This window comes from Centruroides vittatus, unplaced genomic scaffold (genome assembly GCF_030686945.1).
Source record: "Centruroides vittatus isolate TY-2023 unplaced genomic scaffold, ASM3068694v2 contig_876, whole genome shotgun sequence".
NCBI classification, from domain to species: domain Eukaryota; kingdom Metazoa; phylum Arthropoda; class Arachnida; order Scorpiones; family Buthidae; genus Centruroides; species Centruroides vittatus.
In genome coordinates, this window is record NW_027122568.1 from 1,045,506 (window position 1) to 1,066,908 (window position 21,403).

The following is a 21,403-nucleotide window of genomic DNA, read 5'->3' on the forward strand; positions in this document are numbered from 1 at the left end:
TGCTATGTAATATCATTGTATTGCGGGTAGAGTTGCCAATTTAGCGAAAAAGTCAAAAAATTTGGCGAGTTTTTGTTTGTTTTTTTTTAATTTAGCGACGGAGATTTTTCTTAGAGATTTTTTAGTAAATTTAGTAATATTTTAGAGATTTTCCACAAAATCAAAAAATTCCATAAAACTATTAAAATTTAATAAATTTCTTCATTTATATTATCTTTAATGTGCAATAATTATGTGCTTGAGTCACAAATCTTATTTTTAATAAGTGGCAACACTAATTAGAGCTCAAGTTTTCTTATGGCCAAATATGGTAAACATTTGTAAAGGGAACGGAGTTTAGTGGGCATTACGTAGCGACTAGCAGTAGCAGGTCCAATCCTGGGCCGTGTTCAGTAACGCAGAACACCTAAGTTAGAATTCCGAGTGGCTTATTAATGGGCGGAGCTGAGTTTATTCTGAGCATTATTCTTAGTTAGACAACTAGGCACGAAGTTAAAATTATGGTCGCAACAATTGTCGCAAACAAACTGGTCAAAAAGGATGAAGTAACCAATAAATTATTCAAATGGGAACTGTCAGATCATGATGAAATTAATAAAGCAATTATTAATTGTAATCAACGAAAAATGGACTACTACTTCCGTTAAAATGTATTCGGAATCTGTTATACCGACGTATAATTTTACGTTTCGAAGTCATTTTAGAATGAGTTGATTTAGAATGAGAGAATAACTTTGTGATTGTTATAATAAAATACGTTCAGTCCAACACCAGCAGCCATCTTGCAAATCGTACGACGAGACAAAAACAATGTCGTCACTAATAGAAGTTAGCTTAGATAAAAGAAGCTGACTGAACTAGCTAGAATTCTGATGGCGAGAGGAGTCAAGCAGTACGTAGTTAGAAACAAGTTCAACATCGCAGCATAATTAGCACGTAGCAAGAATTCTGCGTTACTGAACACGACCCTGATTCAAACAGTTTGTCAATTTTCTTACGGGACATTCCAATTTCCAACACGAGTGTTGAGTGTTGAAGTCAACGATTTGTCGTCATCAACAACGTTCCAACTCGAGTACGAAGTGCTTAGTTTCCATAATTCCATTCTCATCATTAGAGAAGCGTATTTTGCCAAAATACGCCAACTTTTTTAATACATGAAATTTGCAAAATACACAAAATTTTATGGATTTCACAATTACTCAATGGATTCCATAATTAGTTAATGGAATCCACAACAATTACTGTTCAATTTCATTAGTTAATATATGCGAATTCTTGTTTTGTTTCTATGTTTGAGGATTATTAGTGATGAAAGCTTACGGTCATATCTAACATTTTTATTTCAGCTTCTTAATATTTCCTATAATAGTGATTTAGTTCTTATATAATTGACGAATTATTATTATTTTTTTTTTTGAAACTGTAGTCTACTTTCAAGTTTCTCATTTTAAACACTAAAAGAAATCTAATCTAAACATCTAAACTAAACAAAAACAATCTAATCTTCAATGCGTAAAGCTTAGATTATCAACGCTGACATGAGGGAGAATAACGGGTTTGTAACCTTGGGTTTGTAACTGTATAGAAGCGAATATGTATAACAAAATTTTTATTGTGTGGCTGTAGTCTCCATATGAATTAATGAAAGAAAGAAAAAAAATTTATTGTAAAGTTTAGAAAAATTAATTTTTGCAATTTCAAGTTCATAAAGAAAGAAAAAAGTAGTATCAGAAGAGATAAGAAATTCAGAAAACCTAACTCGAAAGCATGTAGGGATCGTCCATAAATTACATAACTCTATTTTTATACTTTTCAACTACCATTCTACTCCTGTAACGTTACGTGCGTCACGTAATTTTGGTGTGAATAACGCTATTGCACATATCCACCCAAAATTATGTAACAGGTATTTTCAATCAATCTCATTAAGGAATTATTTATTGTGACATCGTCACAATGCCGGGTTGCAATTTTTAATCATATTTTTAATTTATTTAATTTAAAATATATGCTCTCCACCAAAAATTAGTAGTGTCTCGCACCTGTCCCTGTACGTCACACTTTTCCTGTTAGCAATAGAGTCGTGCCTGTCATTTATCTAACTTCTTTCAGGGGAAAATTTTTGAATTAAAATAACATGGCTTCCGATTTGCATCGGAAGTTCGTATAGCGTTAATCTAGGCCTCCTGTCCTTAAGGCGTTTCATAACTAGTTTCAACTTTCAGCTATCTAACTTTGTTTTCGAGATTAAGGAAGACAGACAGACAACAAACGGACTTGTTCGACTGCGTGTCTGTTCTTCTAAGTTTACAATTTTTTCAAATTGCAGTTCAATAATGATTTTATTTTTTTTCGAAATAAATTATTATTAATGCTCTTTATTTGTTCCTTATTTTTTAATTTTAGAAATGCAATAAATCAGATAAGGCGTCAGCCTATCTTTTTAGAGGATCCGCGATCAAATCCAGGAATTTTTCAATGGCGTTCCGTCCTGGATATACCGGGTCTCGTCCTATTATTGTGAGCTCGGCCAAACCCATGATAAGACGGCCGGATGGCCGAGCGGCAAAGGTGGCAGCCTACCGCTCTGGAGGACCCGGGATCGAATCCGAACGGGTCGAATAATCCCCAGGAATTTTTCGGGGGGGTGGTCCGTTCGGATATGTCGGGCCCCGTCCCTCACCACCCGGTCGCCCCATTGTGGGCCTGGCCGAACCCATAATGGGCCTACTAAAAGAGGCCCTCTTAGTGCCCACAGGGCCGGAAAGAGTTAAGAAAAAAAAAAGAAAAAAAAAAAAAAGCATCGGCCAAACCCATGATAAGATAAAATTTAAAAAGTGAGGCTTCTACTTTATGCCTACATTTAATACTTTGACCTAGATAACATCTAAAAAATTTTAGACCAGAAAATATTCAAATTTATTTAACAATAATAATTGTCGTATTTTTAGATTATTCTGTAGTGATTTAAATATAAAAACATTTTATAAATAAAGCTTACTCATCGTTATGACGTGATGAAAAGTTCGTATATAGATCATTATTGCACAATAAATTCATCAAGGTTACACACAATTCTTTATTCATTAAAACTTTTTTCGAATTCGAAGAACATGTAAAAATCACTTCAACAGGAAAACTAAGAGTATTAACATTTATAAATTTCCGGGTAGAAAATGCATCTTAATACTTTGTTAGAATTATATATAATACTACTGTTACCCGCGGCTTCGCTCGCGCGGATTTTGCAAGGAAACCTTATTTACATTCAATATTTCAATAACCATAGTAATTGTTATTTAAATTAACACCTACCGCTGAGAATGATGACAATTGCTGAGAATCAAACGAACTGTTTTTAATTTGATAAATTTTCTGGAACGTTTACAATCGTTCTATAATCGAACCAATATGCAAAAAGAAATTCGAATTTAAAACGGTTCGAACATTTGGTTAAAAAATCGAAGTATATAAAAAATATTTATAACAATGTCTGAAATGTTATCAATTTAATACCCGTAAGTACTCAATTAAGACTAAACGTAATTAAAAACAAAAAATCGCATCTAAAATAGTACAGTAGAAGCCGTTCTTCAGGTTAAGATTTAATACTCTCCCTCTCCCCCTGCGGGGGAATTCAAAAAATCCCTTCTTACAATGTTAGTGTTCATTCTCATTGCGTACCCTACCAAAACGTACTTAATAAATTAGTGGAAACTGCTAAAAATTTACTGAACCATTAGCAGACATGTACTTATATCTTTCTCGTATCATTGTATTTATTAACTTCTTTTTTTAAAACTCTTTCCGCCGTAGGGGCACTAACAAGGGAACTGTCGGAGTGTCATCTAATAGATTTTAATAAAATTTAGTTAATAATTACGTTAAAAGTATACAAACTCTATGATTAAATTTGTAAGTTTCACTAAAAGTGTTAATCAGGATTAATAGCAATCAAATGTCGTACTATTTTATAGTAGTTTAACACAAATATGAAAATTTTTAGTAGTGAAAGGGTCGCGGAGGAAGATACAGTAATACCTCGATTTTCGTTGACTTTGGTTTTCGTCATTTTTTGCAAAAAAATTGCCTCGGATTTCGTCGGAGTGTCACATGATCTCGTTGCTAATTTTGCGAAAACAAAGAGCGACCCACGCATTTTTCTGCTCACAAGTCATCGTGGCGGTGTTTTTTGCTGTACGAGCATTACTCCGCGCGTCTAGCCAAACAATTCCATTGCTTCCATTCTTTTTAGTTCCATCGTGGGACCAAAGAAAGTTTCCAGAGCCAGTAGCCCTTCGAACAAGGCCAGGAACACGATCGAGTTGAAGGAAATCATTAAAAAATACGTGACTGGCATTAAGATTGCTGAAATCGGTCGCATGTACTGTACGGGAAGTCGGCATCCACGATAAGTTTCGTTGTGGCGAAAAAGGAAGCAAAAAGGAGGCTAATGTAGCGAAAGGCGTAAATGTGCTAATGAAACAGAGACCGCAAACAATTGAAGAGGCCGAACAGTTATTATTAATTTCGATCAATCAAAAACAGTTAGATGGCGATTCTGTTTCGGAGACCATTGTATTAGTTTTTTATACTCATTTTATATTAATTTCTTAATTTTTTTTAGTATTAAACACTACGAAAACAGAGGTATCACTGTATTACATTTACAGAGTAGAAGAAGGAATAACTCAAATAGGAAACTCAATAAGGAAACTCAAATAAATATTATAAAAGATTAGATATATATACTAGTTTAACAATGAAATTTAATATAAAAGTATTGATAGAATAAATATAAAGAAAACAATCGAAACGTAATAAATAAATACATTTTAATAGATATATTTAAAAGTTATTATATTCACAAATTATTAGATGGGCAACTATTTACATGATATTTTTCAACAAAGCAAAATAAACAAAGAATCTGTTGGCATCGTGCACATTTAACAAATCGAAGATTTTCGCAATTACTCTCGACACAATTTAAACTGTCGGTGTTTAAAAAAGAAAAACAAACTTGTTTTACATTTAAGAATTGACACTTTTCATTTATGAGTCCAGAAGCGAACCGTGCATGTTTAATCAAATTATTAAATATTGGCGCAGATAATTGATGATGAAGAATCGAATGTAATTTTATAATGCCATTTCTAGTTGTCCAAAACAATTTCATCGAAGAATCATTACAGAATAATTGTATAGCATTTAAAATTTCTTTAGCTAATTTAAAGTTTTGTCTATGAAATCCGACATCTAAAGGTTGGCATATAGACGTACACTTTGGTGGAATAATTAATATTTCGCATGAATTTCGATTTGTAGATGTTTGAAATACTGTATTATAAATATTAATATTTGTTTGTCCACTCCACGAGTCAATTATTAATAAAGAGTTTTCTGTTATATTTGGAGATAATACATTTTTTACATAGTTTGTAATAATTGTTGTAGATAATTTGCCAGATGAGCTAGCTGTAACAGTTACGTTTGGGGCATCGAACAGCGATGCTTGAACTCTAGGTCCAAAGGTTCCACGAGCCTCTTGTAAGCAAATAAATACATTACCTACAACTTGCCCGTTAGCATTAACTAAATATTGAACAGTGTAGGAATGCGTAACTTTATTACTTGGAGAATGTGCAAATCCAATAGTGTTTTTTTCTCCTTTATATGAAAGTGTTCTTGGTGAAATCATTTCGTATGAAAAACCACACTGATCCGTATTGAATATGAAGTTACGCGAATAAGATGGCAATAAATTTTTTACTGTTGTTTGAAATTGCGCAGCTTTTACTAAAATATCCTTTTCGTTCACTATTTCTGTTTTATTTACAAGTTTTGTAATCTTTCGAGATACTAATCTATATTCTTTTTTAAATTTTGCAACCCAAGAATCACTAGCTGTAAACTTAATTGAACTATTCAGTTGAAGAAATTTCTGTAATGCCCATATTTTTAATTGATTTCCTTTAACAATTTTATAGCTGCCTCGAGCTTCGTCAAACATTTGTTTAGTGTCGTTGCATTTCTTTAATGATTTTTAACGTTTCAATTCTATGATTTCGAGATTTAAATTGTTTTTCCCCATTTATATAAATCACTAAAACGTTTTAATTCTTTAGCTCCTTTCCGCTGTAATGTGTGTAATTTCCATTTTGGGTGTTTCTTATGCAAGTTAAGAATTTCTTCTTTTCGTTTTGTTGAGATTATATTCTTATCGAATTTTTCATCATCTGAATATCCCGATTCACAGTCAGTGTCTGCGTTATCAATTTCTTTCTCTAGAAGTAGACGTGTTATTTTATTATCTGAAATAGGCCTATCTATAATCAAATTATTATTTTCCATCTGACAAAATTCTTCGTCATCTCTACTTACATAACTACTTAAAATATCGCTATATGCATTAAAAAGCAGTTTGGCTACCTGTTTATCAACGTCTGAAATATTAGGCCTACAAATATTTTCTGTAGGCCAAACATTATCACATAAACGTTTAAATTCTGCTATAATGTTTTGAATATTTACATTTAATTCTCCCATTTTCGAAAACTAGAATTCATTCATAAATGTAATAGCGCTGTCTTCCTCCGCGACCGTTTCACTACTAAAAATTTGCATATTTGTGTTAACACTTTTAGTAAACATCACAAATTTAACATAGAGTTTGTATATTTTTAACGTAATTAAACTAAATTTTATTAATTCTTCTCCCATTTTCGAAAATTCCAGAATTTATTCTAAATGTAATATCGCCGTCTTCCTCCGCGACCCTTTCACTTCTAAAAATTTGCATATTTGTGTTTAAGTACTATAAAATAGTACGACATTTGATTGCTAATAACTCTGATTAACACTTTTAGTGAATTCTAGAAATTTGTCATAGAGTTTGTATACTTTTAACGTAATTATTAACTAAATTTTATTAAAATCTATTAGATGACACTCCGACAGTTCCCTTGTAAGAGGGCCTCTTTTAGCAAGCCCATTGTGGGTTCGGCCAGGTCCACAATGGGGCGACCGGGTGGTAAAGGACGGGACCCGACATATCCGAACGGACCACCCCCGAAAAATTCCTGGGAATTTCTCGACCCGTTTGGATTCGATCCCGGATCCCCCAAAGCAGTAGGCTGCCACCTTAACCGCTCGACCATTCGCCCGCCATTGACATTTTCAATAGGCATTCTCTGGAAATGCATTCATTTAAATTCCTCAACTATTTTTAAAAATTTTTAAGTTAATATTTATATTTATACATTTTATAAATATTGTTTATTTCATTTAAAATTTAAACTCATGTTTTATTATATCTATTTAAAAATTTCAAATTTTATAAATTAATGATATTAATAAAATATATTACTAATATGAATAAAATTATAAATAATAAATTGATATCACGATCTGGAATACGAAGTACGGGTAGTTTTTGTCACGTGATTCTGGTTTAACCTTTAATATTTGGCGCCAATTCTCTTGTAGTACGCTGGGATATAATTTCCTTTGACTTATTAAGTGCAACAAATTAAGATTTTCTACATACATATATAAAATGCCCGGTGTTGATGATTGGATCAATAATCCTTTAGAAATTGTACAGAAAATATTTGGTAATTCGTAAAAGTTTTATATAAAATTAATATAATTTATATAAAAAGAAAGATTTAATATTTAAATGTAGTTTCATTTAAAATATGCACTTGATTTTTTTAATATATATATATTTTTAATAAATATCCACCGCTTTCTCAACAAGTAATTGACTCTAATTTCACAAACACCTTTCTTTTTGCTGAGCTTAAAATTCTTTCATTTTTACTAACGTTTTCAACCTGTTAATATAGGCCATCGTCAGACTTAGCAATATAGATGTTCCAAAATGAAACTGACCGTTTTTCGAATATTTTAAATTTTAAAAGTTAAAAATAATTTAATTTTAAAATAAATTGAAAGAAGTGTCTTTATTAAAATAAATAAACAAATAAAACAGATTAAACAAAGCTAACTAGAAAGAAACATGATCTAAGGGTTTTTAAGGCCCATTCCTTTCTCTATTATATATTTACATGCTGTTGGAAGTGCATTAGCATCCCTAGCATTTAGGCAACTGGTGTTCATTTTACTTTTGTAAGTTTCCACCTTTTCCATCTCCAACGCAATGGATGGAGAGTGCACTGTTTTAATGACTTTCGCCTCTTCCCATTTTACAACAACTCCATTAGTCTGCACCATAATTGCTAATATTGTGTTGCTGTGTCCTTTGTCAATGTTGTATTTATGTTCTTGCAGACGTACTGCCAGGTTTCTTCTAGTCATACCTAGAATCTTTGCTTTCACAGAGACACACAAAGAGAACAAGATCAGACTGGTGGTGGAATAATGTAACACACTAACATATATACTAGAGAAGTGCTTAAAAAAGTACATTTCTGAACAACTAGAACACAATAATTATGTTGTTCATGCTTCAAATAAGGCAGTGAAAGAATTGTAAGACCTAACTTTAATGAATGATGAAGTAGGGACTGTGATGGACTTTGAAAATCTGTACCCATCTATTAATCTAGCATCTTGCTTCAATGCACTCATTGAATTCATAGTCCAACACAATCCGATGTTATCGACATACTCAGAGGACATAAATAGTCTAGCAGACTTGATGTGCTACCAATCCTTTTTTTAGATTCAACAGGATGACATACAAACAGAAGAAAGGTGTCCCAATGGGAAGTCCTATGTCATGGACTACTGTGCGAACTAGTGCTATGTGAGCTGAAAAAAGACATCCTCAAAGATTTCGTCAAAGACATAATCTACAAATGGTATGTCGATGACATACCATTTGTAAATAGATAACCAATGAATTCAAGAATTTTTACTTGCAATCGATAATAATGCTAGTTGTTTAAAACTAAAACTGGAACAAAAAAGCTATACTCATCTCCATATTTTGGACATTGATGTAAGATTTAAACAAGGAGATATACGCACAGGTGTGTATTTAAAACCCACACACGCTCCTCTCTACATACCATCTTGGTCCAACAACTTGTATAAATGTAAATTATCAGCATTTAAAGCACTCATTAGAAGAGCATTTTTATATTGTACCAACTTGCAGGACTGTCTCAAGGAGATTAATAGAATTAAAAGGGTTGCAACAACTTTGGGTTACAAAACTGTCCTAAGGCTGATCTTTGATCAGCCTTGGGACAGTTGAAGGGCTGATCAAAGATTACAGAGAAAATAAAGGCAAAAAAGATACCACCTCAGAAGGAATTAACAAATTCACATACAATAGACATTTAGGAGGTGTGGTAAATGAGGTGTTCTTATAAAAATTTGAGAATGGTCTATAAAAGAGCACCCAATATCTATAGCTTACTATGGGTTGATAGACAGCGAAAAAAAGAAGAGAAAGCTAGGGTATATAAAATACCATTTGAAAATCAACAGTTATACCCTGTTCGCACCGAGTATTTCAATCTAGATTGTGACCGAGGTCGGCGACTATGCCTTGGTGCAACCTCCCTCGACTGTTTCAATCGCGATTGACTCGAGAGTTCTTGAAACTAGATCCAGTCATAAGAGAGATCCCACAATCTCATATGAGCAAGAAAATACAAGATGGGAGTGGAGCACGTTTTGGGCTATCAACAGAGAAATAGAAATGATACTGTATTTGGAGAGACGATGATATCTGTCTATTATTAGATAAATGGCAAGAAAAAGTACTGTATTTATTTCTAACCAAAACTTCCATTTTGTTTGTTGGTGTTTGTGACTTACCTTGTAGTTATGTCAGTTTTATCATCACATGTATAATAGCCAAGTTGTCCTCAAGCAGACTGCCTGTGCAAACAGCACGACATTTGACTAGTGACAGTCACAATCCAGAATGTAGGTAAATCGAGATCGAAGTGAGTTGTGGATTGTGTGCAAACATAGTATTAGGAATCGAAAAATATTATGTGGGTGTGACTAGAAGAAACCTGGCGGTATGTCTGCGAGAGCATAGATACAATGCTGACAAAGGACGCAATACAATATTAGCGATTATGGTGCAGACTGAAGGAACAGATGTAAATTGGGAAGAGGCAAAAGTCATTAAAATGATGCACTCTCCATCCATTACATTGGAGATGGAAAAGGTGGAAATTTATAAAAGCAAAAAGAAAAACGATTGCCTAAATGCTAGGGATGCTATGTGCTTCCAACAGCATGAAAATATATAATAGAAAAAAGAATGGACCTTAAAAACTTTTAAATCATGTTTCTTTCTAGTTAGCTATGTTTAATCTATTTTATTTGTTTATTTATTTCAATATACACACTTCTTTCAATTTATTTTAAAATTTAAAATATTCGAAAAAAGGTATGTTTCATTTTGGAACATCTATGTTGTTAAGCCTGGTGATGGCCTATATTAATGGGTTGAAAACGTTAGTAAAAATGAAAGAATTTTAAGCTTAGCAAAAAGAAAAGTGTTTGTGAAATTAGTGTTTTAATAAATAGTTTGTTCATTTCTGAACAGATCCTTGGTTTGTATAATCTTTTTATAATCAATCTTTTTAAATATGAAAGAAATTCATTTTGTATTTAAGTAAACAACCAAGTACTATTTCTAATGCCTTGTTTTATTAATTAAAACAAATTTACAAAGTTGAATTTCTGTCTACATTTATAACAGTTGATTCAAGTTGTATAAAACATTCTGCATATGCATGTATTCAGTATAAATGTTATACAGTATGTATAATTTGATGCAGTTATTTCAACTTTTAATCTCATTACATTGAAGAATCCAAATAAATACAAAATAGTATTCTACTACATTAGATTTATATCATAACTATAAATATTAAAACATGTAAAATTATTAAAATTTAATGTAAATTTTATCAATTTTATGACTTTTTGTTGTTAATAATAATGAATGCATTTATTTATTAATTAATTTACAGTAAATTGAAGTCATAATTTTCTTAATTTAGTTATGAAATTGAATTCATTAATTTAATTTTTGACTTTATAATTAAAAACTTATTTATAATAATCTATATTTTATTTTTTTATTTTTTTCAGATGAAGAAAAAAATGATTGTCATAATACTGTAGTTAAGTATTATGCAAGATTCTTAGACAGAGAAGACTCTAATAAATTAGTAAGATAAAAAATTTTTTTACATAAACTTCATTTTTAAATATTTTAATAATGAAATAAAACTGGCTTAAATTATATTTAGATTCCGTCTTTGAATGACATATCTCTCAAACATTTGAAACCAAATACTTTAGTGAGATTCAGATGCATGATTCAAGATATGTTTGATCCTGAATTCTATTTCAATACCTATGAAGTTAAAAATATAGGTACTGGTCAAAATATTTTAAGATGTGGACTTTATAAAGATTTATTGAGTTGTGAGGTAATTTTTTCTCTGTTTTTGTTGTTAGAAAACATTATAATGAGTTGAATAAATTTGCTTTGTGATGTTGGTTTTTCATGTCCTCATAATTAAAATAATTTAAACAATAAACAAAATGAATAAAGTTACATATTAGAGATACACTAATAATTAATATTGGAAATGATCTATTATCATTGATTTGGCATGACTGTTTATTTAAAATTGGGGATTAAATTGATTATCAAATATGAAAAATAAATCTGAAAATCTAAAATCTAATTAAACATAATATCATATCTTCTCTTGCTTCCATAAATGGATATGATATATCAAGCACAGTTAAATAAATATAGTATACAGTACATCTCTTTACTCAAATATTTTATAAGTATCTTTTTATGAAGAATATATTGTTAATTGAAATTGTTTTATATTATTTATTTAAAGATAATCAAAACATGCACATTTGAATACTATTTTATGTAATTGAATCACATCAAATTTTCAACTAATAATTACAGCTCTAGCATTTTACATATAATAAATAAATGCAAAGTAAATTAAATCATAAGTAATAAGACAATGTATTGAATGGATAAATTCTTCAAAAATTCTAATGATTAATTATTAATTATTTAATACTGTCTTATTTAAAATGAATATTTGAATACACTATTAATTATCATATATAAGTTTAGTTAGTAAATTATTATATTAAACTTTTTTAAACTCATAAATAAGATTTAAAATTTAATAAATTAATAAATATTTACATTTAAAATTTATTTTAATGAAGATACAAAGATTCTCTGTAAAGAAAAATTTATTAAATTGATGATAAATATATATATTTTACATCAGAAAGTATAATTCTAAAAGTAAACCATGTTTAGAATGATTTAACAAGTAAATAAAAAACTTGTTCTATTCTGACTTCAAGAGATTTACAGCAAAAACTTACTAATAATCAAGAAATAAACATTTATTTTACGTTTTTTTTTTCAAGGAGGGGAAATTGTTGTTGTAACTCGAAGTCAGAATAGAATATATACAACTGATCCCATTGTTTTAAATTTAATTTTTATATATATCTTTCTTTTTTGAAAAATATTAGTATTGTTTGAAGAAAGATATACATTGAATTATTAAGATTAATTTTCTACAAAATAATTTTATTTAATTTGATATTCCAAATGAATTGTGTTTTCTGAAAATTAATAACTAAATTTATACAATTCTGATTATTATTATTATTAAAAAATTTATAAATTTTAGAAAAATTATTTCCAAGTCCCAAATTTTAGAATTTTGTCAATTGGAAAATGCTTTTAAATTTTTAAACTATAATAAATTAATTAAAAAAATAATGTGCCATTAATACATCTGAAATATTTATCATTTCTTATTTTTGTTTTTCAGCAAACAGAAGAAATAATTGTTCAGTCACCAAGAAATATTAATTCAGAACGGTTGACTTATCATTGTATTTCTGTTCCTGGTGAGAATGCTTGGGTTAAAGAGGTATCTTTTTCAGCTATATTTAAATATTATTTATTTGTGCTTAAAACAATTCTTGAACTCATTTATTTTTAAATAAATCTATATACATCATCAATACTTAATGTATACAATCTAATGTATATAAAAAGATATTTGTTGTTATTTGTTCTTCATCACATTCAAAATTCAATATATATATATATATTGAATTTATAAAGATTATAATGTTTCATTCTTATTAAACAATGTTTATTTTATTTTATTCTTACATAGTGTCTTGATATAATCTTTCAGTTTTTCTAAGTGTGTTTTGAAGAACAAAAAACTGTTGGTTTGTTACCTTATTTAATAGTTTTTCAGTTGGAATCTGAAAAAGTATTGAATAAGATAATCAAGATATATTTAGATATAGTAAGTTACTTTTTTGACTACTTTTGAGATAATTAAAATTCTCTCCTTTTATAATGCTTTAATGGTTATTTTTTCCAATTGACTGACCTCCATATATCATCATCATCATAAAATTCTAATATATTTCTAGTTTGATTATTTTTTTTTCCAATTAAAAAAAAAATAATTTTTATATAATTATTTACTAATTTTTAAATTTGAATCTCAATAAATTATTATATTAAAAATAGAGAAATTGTAAATTTTCTTATTTATTATAATAGTAGTTTAAGAAAATGTTATTTTAATGATTGTAAAAGTGAGATATGATTTACAAAAAGATTGATTTACAGTTAATATTTTCATAGTATGTAAAAATCAGCAAATTAATTAGATATATGTTATTTATGAAAAATATAAAATTCTGAAGTTAAATTATTCTTAAATCTGAAAGGGATTTTGTCAATATTCAAAATTAACTTCACCAAATAATATCAGCACTTGTAAAGAAATTGTTGAAGAAATGGATGAATTTGAAATACAAGTAAAAAGAAAACGATTAGATACTGACATAACAGGAAATATAACTGGTAAGATTTAGATATTTATAAAAATATTTTACATATGTATTTCTTCCTTTAGCTAAATAAAATTTTTAATTTATTATTCTGTTTGGGAAATTGGAATGTGAATTTGTTTCTGTATTGATTTAAAAGTATTAATTGTTCTTCGTAATTTAATATTTTGAGGAGAGACATTCATTCGTTAGATAAAACTTTTTTGAAATTTTTATTTAGTATAAAATTATTTCAATATTGAATTTATTTTTTTATTGATACATAGATGAATTACCAAGTTCTGCTAATGGTCTCTCAAATTCAAATATTCCTCATCTAGAAAATGATGAAATTGCATGCATAATTAAACTTTATGATACGGCAGAAAACTTTAAAGTAACTGAAGTTATTGAATGTATTGGAATACTAGATACATCTGAATCAAAAAGGTAAGATTTAAAACAAAAAAATAGAGTGACAGTGAAATGAGAAGGGTAATTACCACTCACTTCACTGTCAGAATCTAATTCCAATGAATTATTAGAGGGATAAATCATTGCTCCATAAATTACATCACCTTTTTGATGACATGCAAGACAAAAGATTTCCATATTTTGAGTGTAATTTCACTTACTCCCTCTTTGAATAATTTTTTCACATTGTACAGTTTAAATGTAGTATTATTCTGAGACACATCATTTTATGACTCTAGGCCAACTCAATAGGGGTTTAGTTTGGCACAATATGGCAGAAATCAAAGTATTTCATGTCCTGCAGCAGCTATGTCATGTATTTGACAGCAAATATACTTGTGCTTCCTCTTTTTGCACCAAAAGCATCAATTTAAGCTTCAGTTGATATGGCTGCTAGCATATATCCTTCACTGTGAGCCATTTTATGATGTCATCTTTTTCCATGCACTTGTAGTAGTTTCTTTTCTGACCTTACTATTGTATGAGGCATTATCCAATATGATCACATGAATATGATGAAAGTTTTGGCAGTAACTCAGAAAACCAATTTTCAAAATAGATGTCATTCATATCCTGATGGTAATCAATTGCCTGTTTTTTCAACTGAAACAGGAGAGCACCCTCTACAAAGCTTTGTTCACTTTCACAGTGAGCACAAACCAGAGATTGCCTTTATGCATGGCTGTTTCAAGTCCCTCAAAAGTGCATCCTTACCAGACATCACAATTTTATCTCACCAACATTTTGATATTGCGTGGCCAGCATTTACCCAAGTTTTATCAAGTAAAATTATCTTTTTTTCTTTTTGAATGATACTGTCAAATTTGTCTGAGATATCTGTGCCTTAAGCTTAATTTCATGTTTATCAATCAATGCAGAATCTTGTGATGATATTAAACAACATTGTTTAAGCTGGGAAATTGATATATTTATTCATATTTTACGCAGATCGCAAAAAATATTACTATGGGCCACATGTATCCCACAGTAATATTGACACGGAAGCCAAGATGGCATGTTGATTCAATATTAAAACGTAAGTCATGCAAGCAGTTGCGTGTGTGGGCAATTGGATTTGGGATGGAGGAGGGTTGAGAAACAGCATACCAGAAGTTAATCACTCAGATGCCAGGTTAACTAAACAACCATTTATTTGTAAAGGAAAATACATTGTATACAATTTACATCATTATCGAGTTATAATAAATCAAGTTAAAATAGGTCTAGATCAGTAATGAGCAAACTATGGCCCACGGGCCAGATGCGGCCCCTGAAATGTTCTATCCGGCCCACACAACATTATTCCTAATCTGACAAATAAAAAAATACAGGCTATAAGAAAAAGAAATATTTTCCTCTCTGTTTTTTTATATCAGTGACGACATACAAATTTATTGACTTATCCTAGATATTGGAATGTTATGTCGAGATTGAGAAGCACTGTCTGCTGGGAACTTTGTAGCAAAGAGTAAAACTGGCAACGTGGCTAGATATCAAAACACGTTTCTTGATTCAGACCTGTCTTAGCGTTGTTGGTTTGCTAGTTTTGCTTTGCATATTGTAAGCCCTAAGATGTTATCTAAGAAACGAAAAGTTGATTCTGAGTGTTGTGTTTTCAAAGATGAATGGACTTGGAAGTACTTTTTCACAGTTTTTAGGGATAAACTACTATGTCTCATCTGCAACGAAACTGCAGCAGTCTACAATAGAATATAACATTTCACAACACTTCAACTCTAAGCACAACGATGTCAAGGTTAGAGCCATGACCGAAGAAGAAAGAAAACAAAAAGCAGAAGATCTACGCAAAAAACTATCAGGTCAGCATTTTTCAGTATTTTTAAGAAAGGAAATACTTCACAGCAAGCAGCTACACATGCAAGTTATGTTTAGCATACAATATTGCTAAAAGTAACAAAGCTCTCTCTGATGGAGAGTTTGTTAAACACTGCATGCTCAAAGTTTGTGATATTTTATGTCCTGACAAAAGAAATGAGTTTGAAACAATAAGCTTATCCTGGAAAACAGTGACTTCTAGAATCGAAGCAATAGATAAAAACATATTATAACATCACAAAGATTGGCCAATTTAAATTCTGCTCAATTACTGTGGATTAAAACTCTGATATAAATGATACTGCACAGTTGCTATTATTTATGAGGTGTTGATGAAAACTTCTGTATTACAGAGGAACAAGCATGCATGAGGTCTTTGAAGGAAACTACAACAGGGTCAGGTATTTTTCATGAATTTTTGGAAGGAATTTCAACTTCGAAAGTACCTATAAATTGCATATGTAGTATAACAACAGATGGAGCAAGAAATTTGACAGGGAAAAAATCTGGATTTGTTGGGATCTTTAATGAAAAATATCCACATAACAATGTCATATTTCTACATTTCATTATAAATCAAGACGCCCTGTGTAAATCTGGTTTGGATATGAAACCTGTTCTTGATGTTATTGTGAAGCTGGTTAATGCTATTCGATCTTGTGGGCTTGCTCACAGACAATTTCGGGAGTTTCTAGAATCCATGAAATCTGAGTACTCTTATATATCGTACTACTCGAAAATAAGGTGGCTTAGCGCAGGACGCGTCTTCGAGCGAGTTTGGCAGCTGAAAGACGAAATAGTGACATTCTTCCTTGAGAAATGGGTCTGTAGAGTATAAAATCCTGGAAGATACTGCATGGCTTTCGGATTTTACATTTTTTACGGATCTTCTCTGCCACATGAACAAGTTGAATGTCAAGATGCAGGGCAAAAATCAATTTATCGATGATATCTGGGGCCATCTCAAAGCTGGCCCCAGATATCATCGATAAATTGATTTTTGCATCTCAAAGCTTGCTAAGAATGACTTGTCTCACTTCCTGAGGTTGAATTCAATAGCCCCGGTGATGAAGGAAAAGCTTAAGAGTTACAAAGATGGTCTGAGAAGACTCCATGGTGAATTTGAACGAAGATTTGAAGACTTCAGTGTCGTTGAAAAAGACTTTGAAATTTTCGGTATGCCTTTTAATGTGAACTGTGAAACCAGACTTGAAACTTGAATTGATTGAATTACAATATAATACTCAACTCAAACAGTTGTTTCTTAATGTTTCAAAATTAGAGTTCTACAAGTCCTTGTCAAAATCCACTTTCCCAAATTCGATATCTCATGCCCAGAAAGTTACTGGTATGTTTGCTTCATCATATATATGTGAACAGGTGTTTTCTACAATGAAACTTCGAAAGAGTTGCATTAGAAACAGACTGACAGATGAGCATTTAACTTCTCTTCTAAGAATAAGTGCATCCCAGTTCAAACCAAATTATGAGAAACTTTTAGAAATGGAGTCACAGTTTCATTCATCACATTCTCCTTCATAATCTTTCAGTCATTAATAGGGCTTAGTATCACCAAAAATACAAGAATTTTGTAAAATGTAGCATTGTTATTTTTTAATAAATTATATTGGCTTGCCTAAAGTTTTTTTCCTTTCCTTTGGCCCCCTCTTTAAAAAGTTTGCCCACCACTGGTCTAGATATTTCTGCTGTTCTTGAGAGAGACCATTTACAGTGGTTTGTGAGTCAATAAATACCTGGAGTAGAGGATGTCCACAAAGTGATGAAAGATTTCATTGAGAGTAAGTCTAGTCTGTTATCTTTCTCGAAAGGTTCAGAAAGTTCTGGATTGGGAAAGTCTGGGTCAAGATTGTCAGGAAGGTTCATCCTCACCGGCGCCGTTGGTCGAGGGTGAATCAATCAATCAATCAATCAATCTTTTTCTTTATTATGTACAGAGATAAGTACACAAACCCAGTACCGCATATGCACAACCGGGACGGTGACAGAATACATAGAGAATATGAGAATTACATGTTACAGATCAAACAGTACAAATTGAGTAATAGAGTTAAGAGAAAAACAAAAATAGAAATAAAATAATAAATAAAATAAAATAAAATAAAATAAAATATACATGAGTAAGAACCTAGACACACCAATGAACACCTTGAACCGTACAGAACCAGGGAAGCATTGGAGTTCTTGAAGCACTGTTCAGTTGATAGAAGTGCGGTGTAAATAGTTTTTCACAAGGTCCACGAGGGCTGAAGTCAGATTTTTATCCTGAAGAAGAAGGCTTTCTTGGCAGGGCCAGCTGCTGCCCAAAGGAAGAAGACGACGAATAGGTTCCCTGAAGTCCTCCAGCATTGGGCAGTAGAAAATGTAGTGCCGGACTCCATCCGGAACACCACAGAGATGGCACAGGTTATTATCAGAATGACCAAACCTATGGAGGTAGCTGTTAAACCTACCATGGCCGGTCAGGAATTGTGTGAGCTGGTGGGTGTCATGGCTGTAAATGATTGGTTTGCTGGTTGGGACTCTGGGTAAAAAGTTTCATGTTGTCCTACCCTCCTGACAGTTGTCCCACCGTTCTTGCCAGGTGTTGATTGCTTCAGTTTTGAGGAGAGATTTAATGTGGGAGGCAGGAATGAGAGAGTAAAGGCACTCATTCAAAGAGAGACTGGCAGCTTCCCTGGCCAGGAAGTCAGCCCTCTCATTGCCGAGCAGGCCTGTGTGTCCTCTTATCCATGAGATAGCAAAGGTGTTTGTGGAGAATACGATGCAGGCCTGGATTTTGATGACAATGGAGGTTTTTGGCAGGTGACAATGGCATCAACAGTAGACCTACAGTCTGTGAAGATATTGATCCTGCTGTTGTTTTTGTGGTTATTGCACCACTCAATGGCCATCAAGATGGCTGTAAGCTCGGCCTGATATGCTGAGCAGTTGGAGGCAAGATGACCAGACCTGTTATGATATTCCACACCATCTTGGTAAACCACAAACGCGCTACCGACATTGTTGGCAGACTTAGAACCATCGGTATAGATGGTCAGATCTTCATGATCCAGAGGCTGAGTCTGGATTTGGGGCCGCAGGAAGGGAGGAAGCAAATCCGATGGGTGGCAAATAGTCTCGTAAGAAGTGAAAGATTGGTTGGCTAGACGAATGCTGTGACCCTTGCGAAGGTGCCAACCCTTGGAAGCTAATGAGATAGCCAGGTCAATTGGCATTTTACCAGAAATGACCTGCAAGGCAGCTGTGGAGGAAGTGGAGAAGGCACGGCAAATACGGAGAAGAGCCCTGTGTTGTGCACTACGAAGTTTCCGTACAATGTGCACACGGCCTAAACAGCCAGCCCAAACTGGGGCGGCATAACAGATCATCGGTAGAAAGACGCTGTCATAGATTGTAGAAAGAATAGCTGGGGAAAGACCCCATTTTGACTTTGCCACCCTGGAGACAGTGTTGAAAAAACGGTTTGTCCTGTCAGTTATGTAAGCAATATGGTCAGCCCAATTTAACTTGTGGTCAATGATGACCCCTAAATACTTGATAGAAGTAGTAGTTTTTATGGAGACCCCATCCATTTTAATAGTAGGGGGCCTGCGATAGAGATGAGGCTTACCAGGGTTCGTAAAGACGATGCTTTTGGTTTTGTTGGCATTGAACGTTAACTTGTGCTTCTTGCCCCACTCAGAGACATTGTCCATGACTTTTTTAGCCTTACACTCCAATTTAAAGCGAGAAGAGGCTGCCACTAGAATCAGAGCATCATCTGCATAGGCAAAAATGTCGTCACAGTCCTGGATATCGGAAAGGAAATTATTAAAGAGGAGATTCCAGAACATAGGGCCACAAACGGAACCCTGAGGGCAGCCTCTAAAACTCTTTTTTTTGATTTCAGTGTTACCTGAGATAAAAGTAACATACCTGTTATTAAGGTAGTCTGAGAAAGCATGGTAGATATTAGCAGGACAGCAGGCCTGCCGCAGCCGCAGAAGAATTAGCAGCCACCAAGCGGCATTGAAGGCACTACTAATATCCAAACTGAGCCCCAGAACATAGGGGTAAGACTGGAGAAGAAGTTTAACCTTGTCAGTCATGGCAAGTATAGCGTCAGAAGTGCCCTGGCCTTGTCTAAAGCCAAACTGATGGGGACTAAGAAGATTACTGGCCTCTAGGTGCCAGTTTAGCCGATTGCATAGGAGACTGTCGTAGACTTTAGAAAGAACAGGAAGAAGAGAAATGCAGCGATAGTCGTTGGGAGTGCAAATGGGCTGATTCCCAACTTTTGGGATAGGTACAATTCTTGCTTCCTTCCAGGGGTCCGGAAACACCCCAAAATCAAGACAAGTGTTCATAAGGTTGGAGATGATGTTGGGACGATTGATCCATATGTTCTTCACTATGCCTGCAGTGATCCCATCCAGGCCGGGAGCCTTATTGAGGGAGAGTTTATTAACAGCCCAGTCAATCTCGGCCTGGGTAAATGGAGGAGAATTCTCTGTGTTAATAGGGTTTTGAGTACAGTTCCTAATATCGTTATGAAAGTCAGAGGCTTCTGTTGGATTATCACCCAAACACACAGAGTCCAGGATGGAGTTAATGGTGGTATCAATATTGTCAGTGTGACCATCCCCAGTGTCAAGAGTTGAAAGGCAAGTCTGGTGTTTAAGCTTGTTGGCACACAAGCGGTACACAAAACCCCAGGGGTTTATAGAGGCTGAAGAACAAAAGTCTCTCCATGAGGTGGTCTTTGCATCCTTAATAGCTTTCTTATAAGTTATCTGAAATTCCAAATAATTTTTCTTGAGAATATCCCTCTCAGAGTCCCTGCTGCTTTGATAAAGCTTGCGTAATTTATTATTTTTCTTCTCTCATTTTAGCAAGGTTATCGTTCCACCATGGTACACCTGAGGTGTTAGGCCTACGGAGAGGAATTGCGTGGCTGCAAGCCCTGTCGATATAGTTAATGGTGTTATTGATAATGCTGATTGCAGCCTCTCTAGTTGAGACCATGCTAAGATCAGCAATGTGAGTGTCCAAGTAATGGAAGAATTTGTCCCAGTTAGCCTTCCTGGCATTATAGCACCTGATGTAATTTCTGCGAACCTTTTCGGCCCCAAAGCCCACGGTGAACTCAATGGCATTGTGATCAGCTAAACTGTCTTCATCAGCAACATGCCAGTTATGAATCCAATTAGAGCTCCTTGCAGTGGCA

At 32.8% G+C, this 21,403-nt stretch overlaps 1 protein-coding gene across 1 annotated transcript in view; it reads left to right on the forward strand.

Moving 5' to 3' along the window:
- The first annotated feature begins 7,473 nt into the window (after positions 1–7,473).
- The window catches only part of LOC136983098 (mini-chromosome maintenance complex-binding protein), a 41,690-nt gene continuing 27,760 nt past the window's right edge, over positions 7,474–21,403 (forward strand). Inside the window, exons 1-6 of the mRNA XM_067279728.1 lie at positions 7,474–7,619; positions 11,095–11,174; positions 11,256–11,438; positions 12,840–12,941; positions 13,765–13,900; positions 14,154–14,316. Coding sequence (XP_067135829.1) covers positions 7,562–7,619; positions 11,095–11,174; positions 11,256–11,438; positions 12,840–12,941; positions 13,765–13,900; positions 14,154–14,316 — 722 coding nt within the window. The 5' untranslated portion in view covers positions 7,474–7,561. The remainder of the gene's footprint in view (positions 7,620–11,094; positions 11,175–11,255; positions 11,439–12,839; positions 12,942–13,764; positions 13,901–14,153; positions 14,317–21,403) is intronic.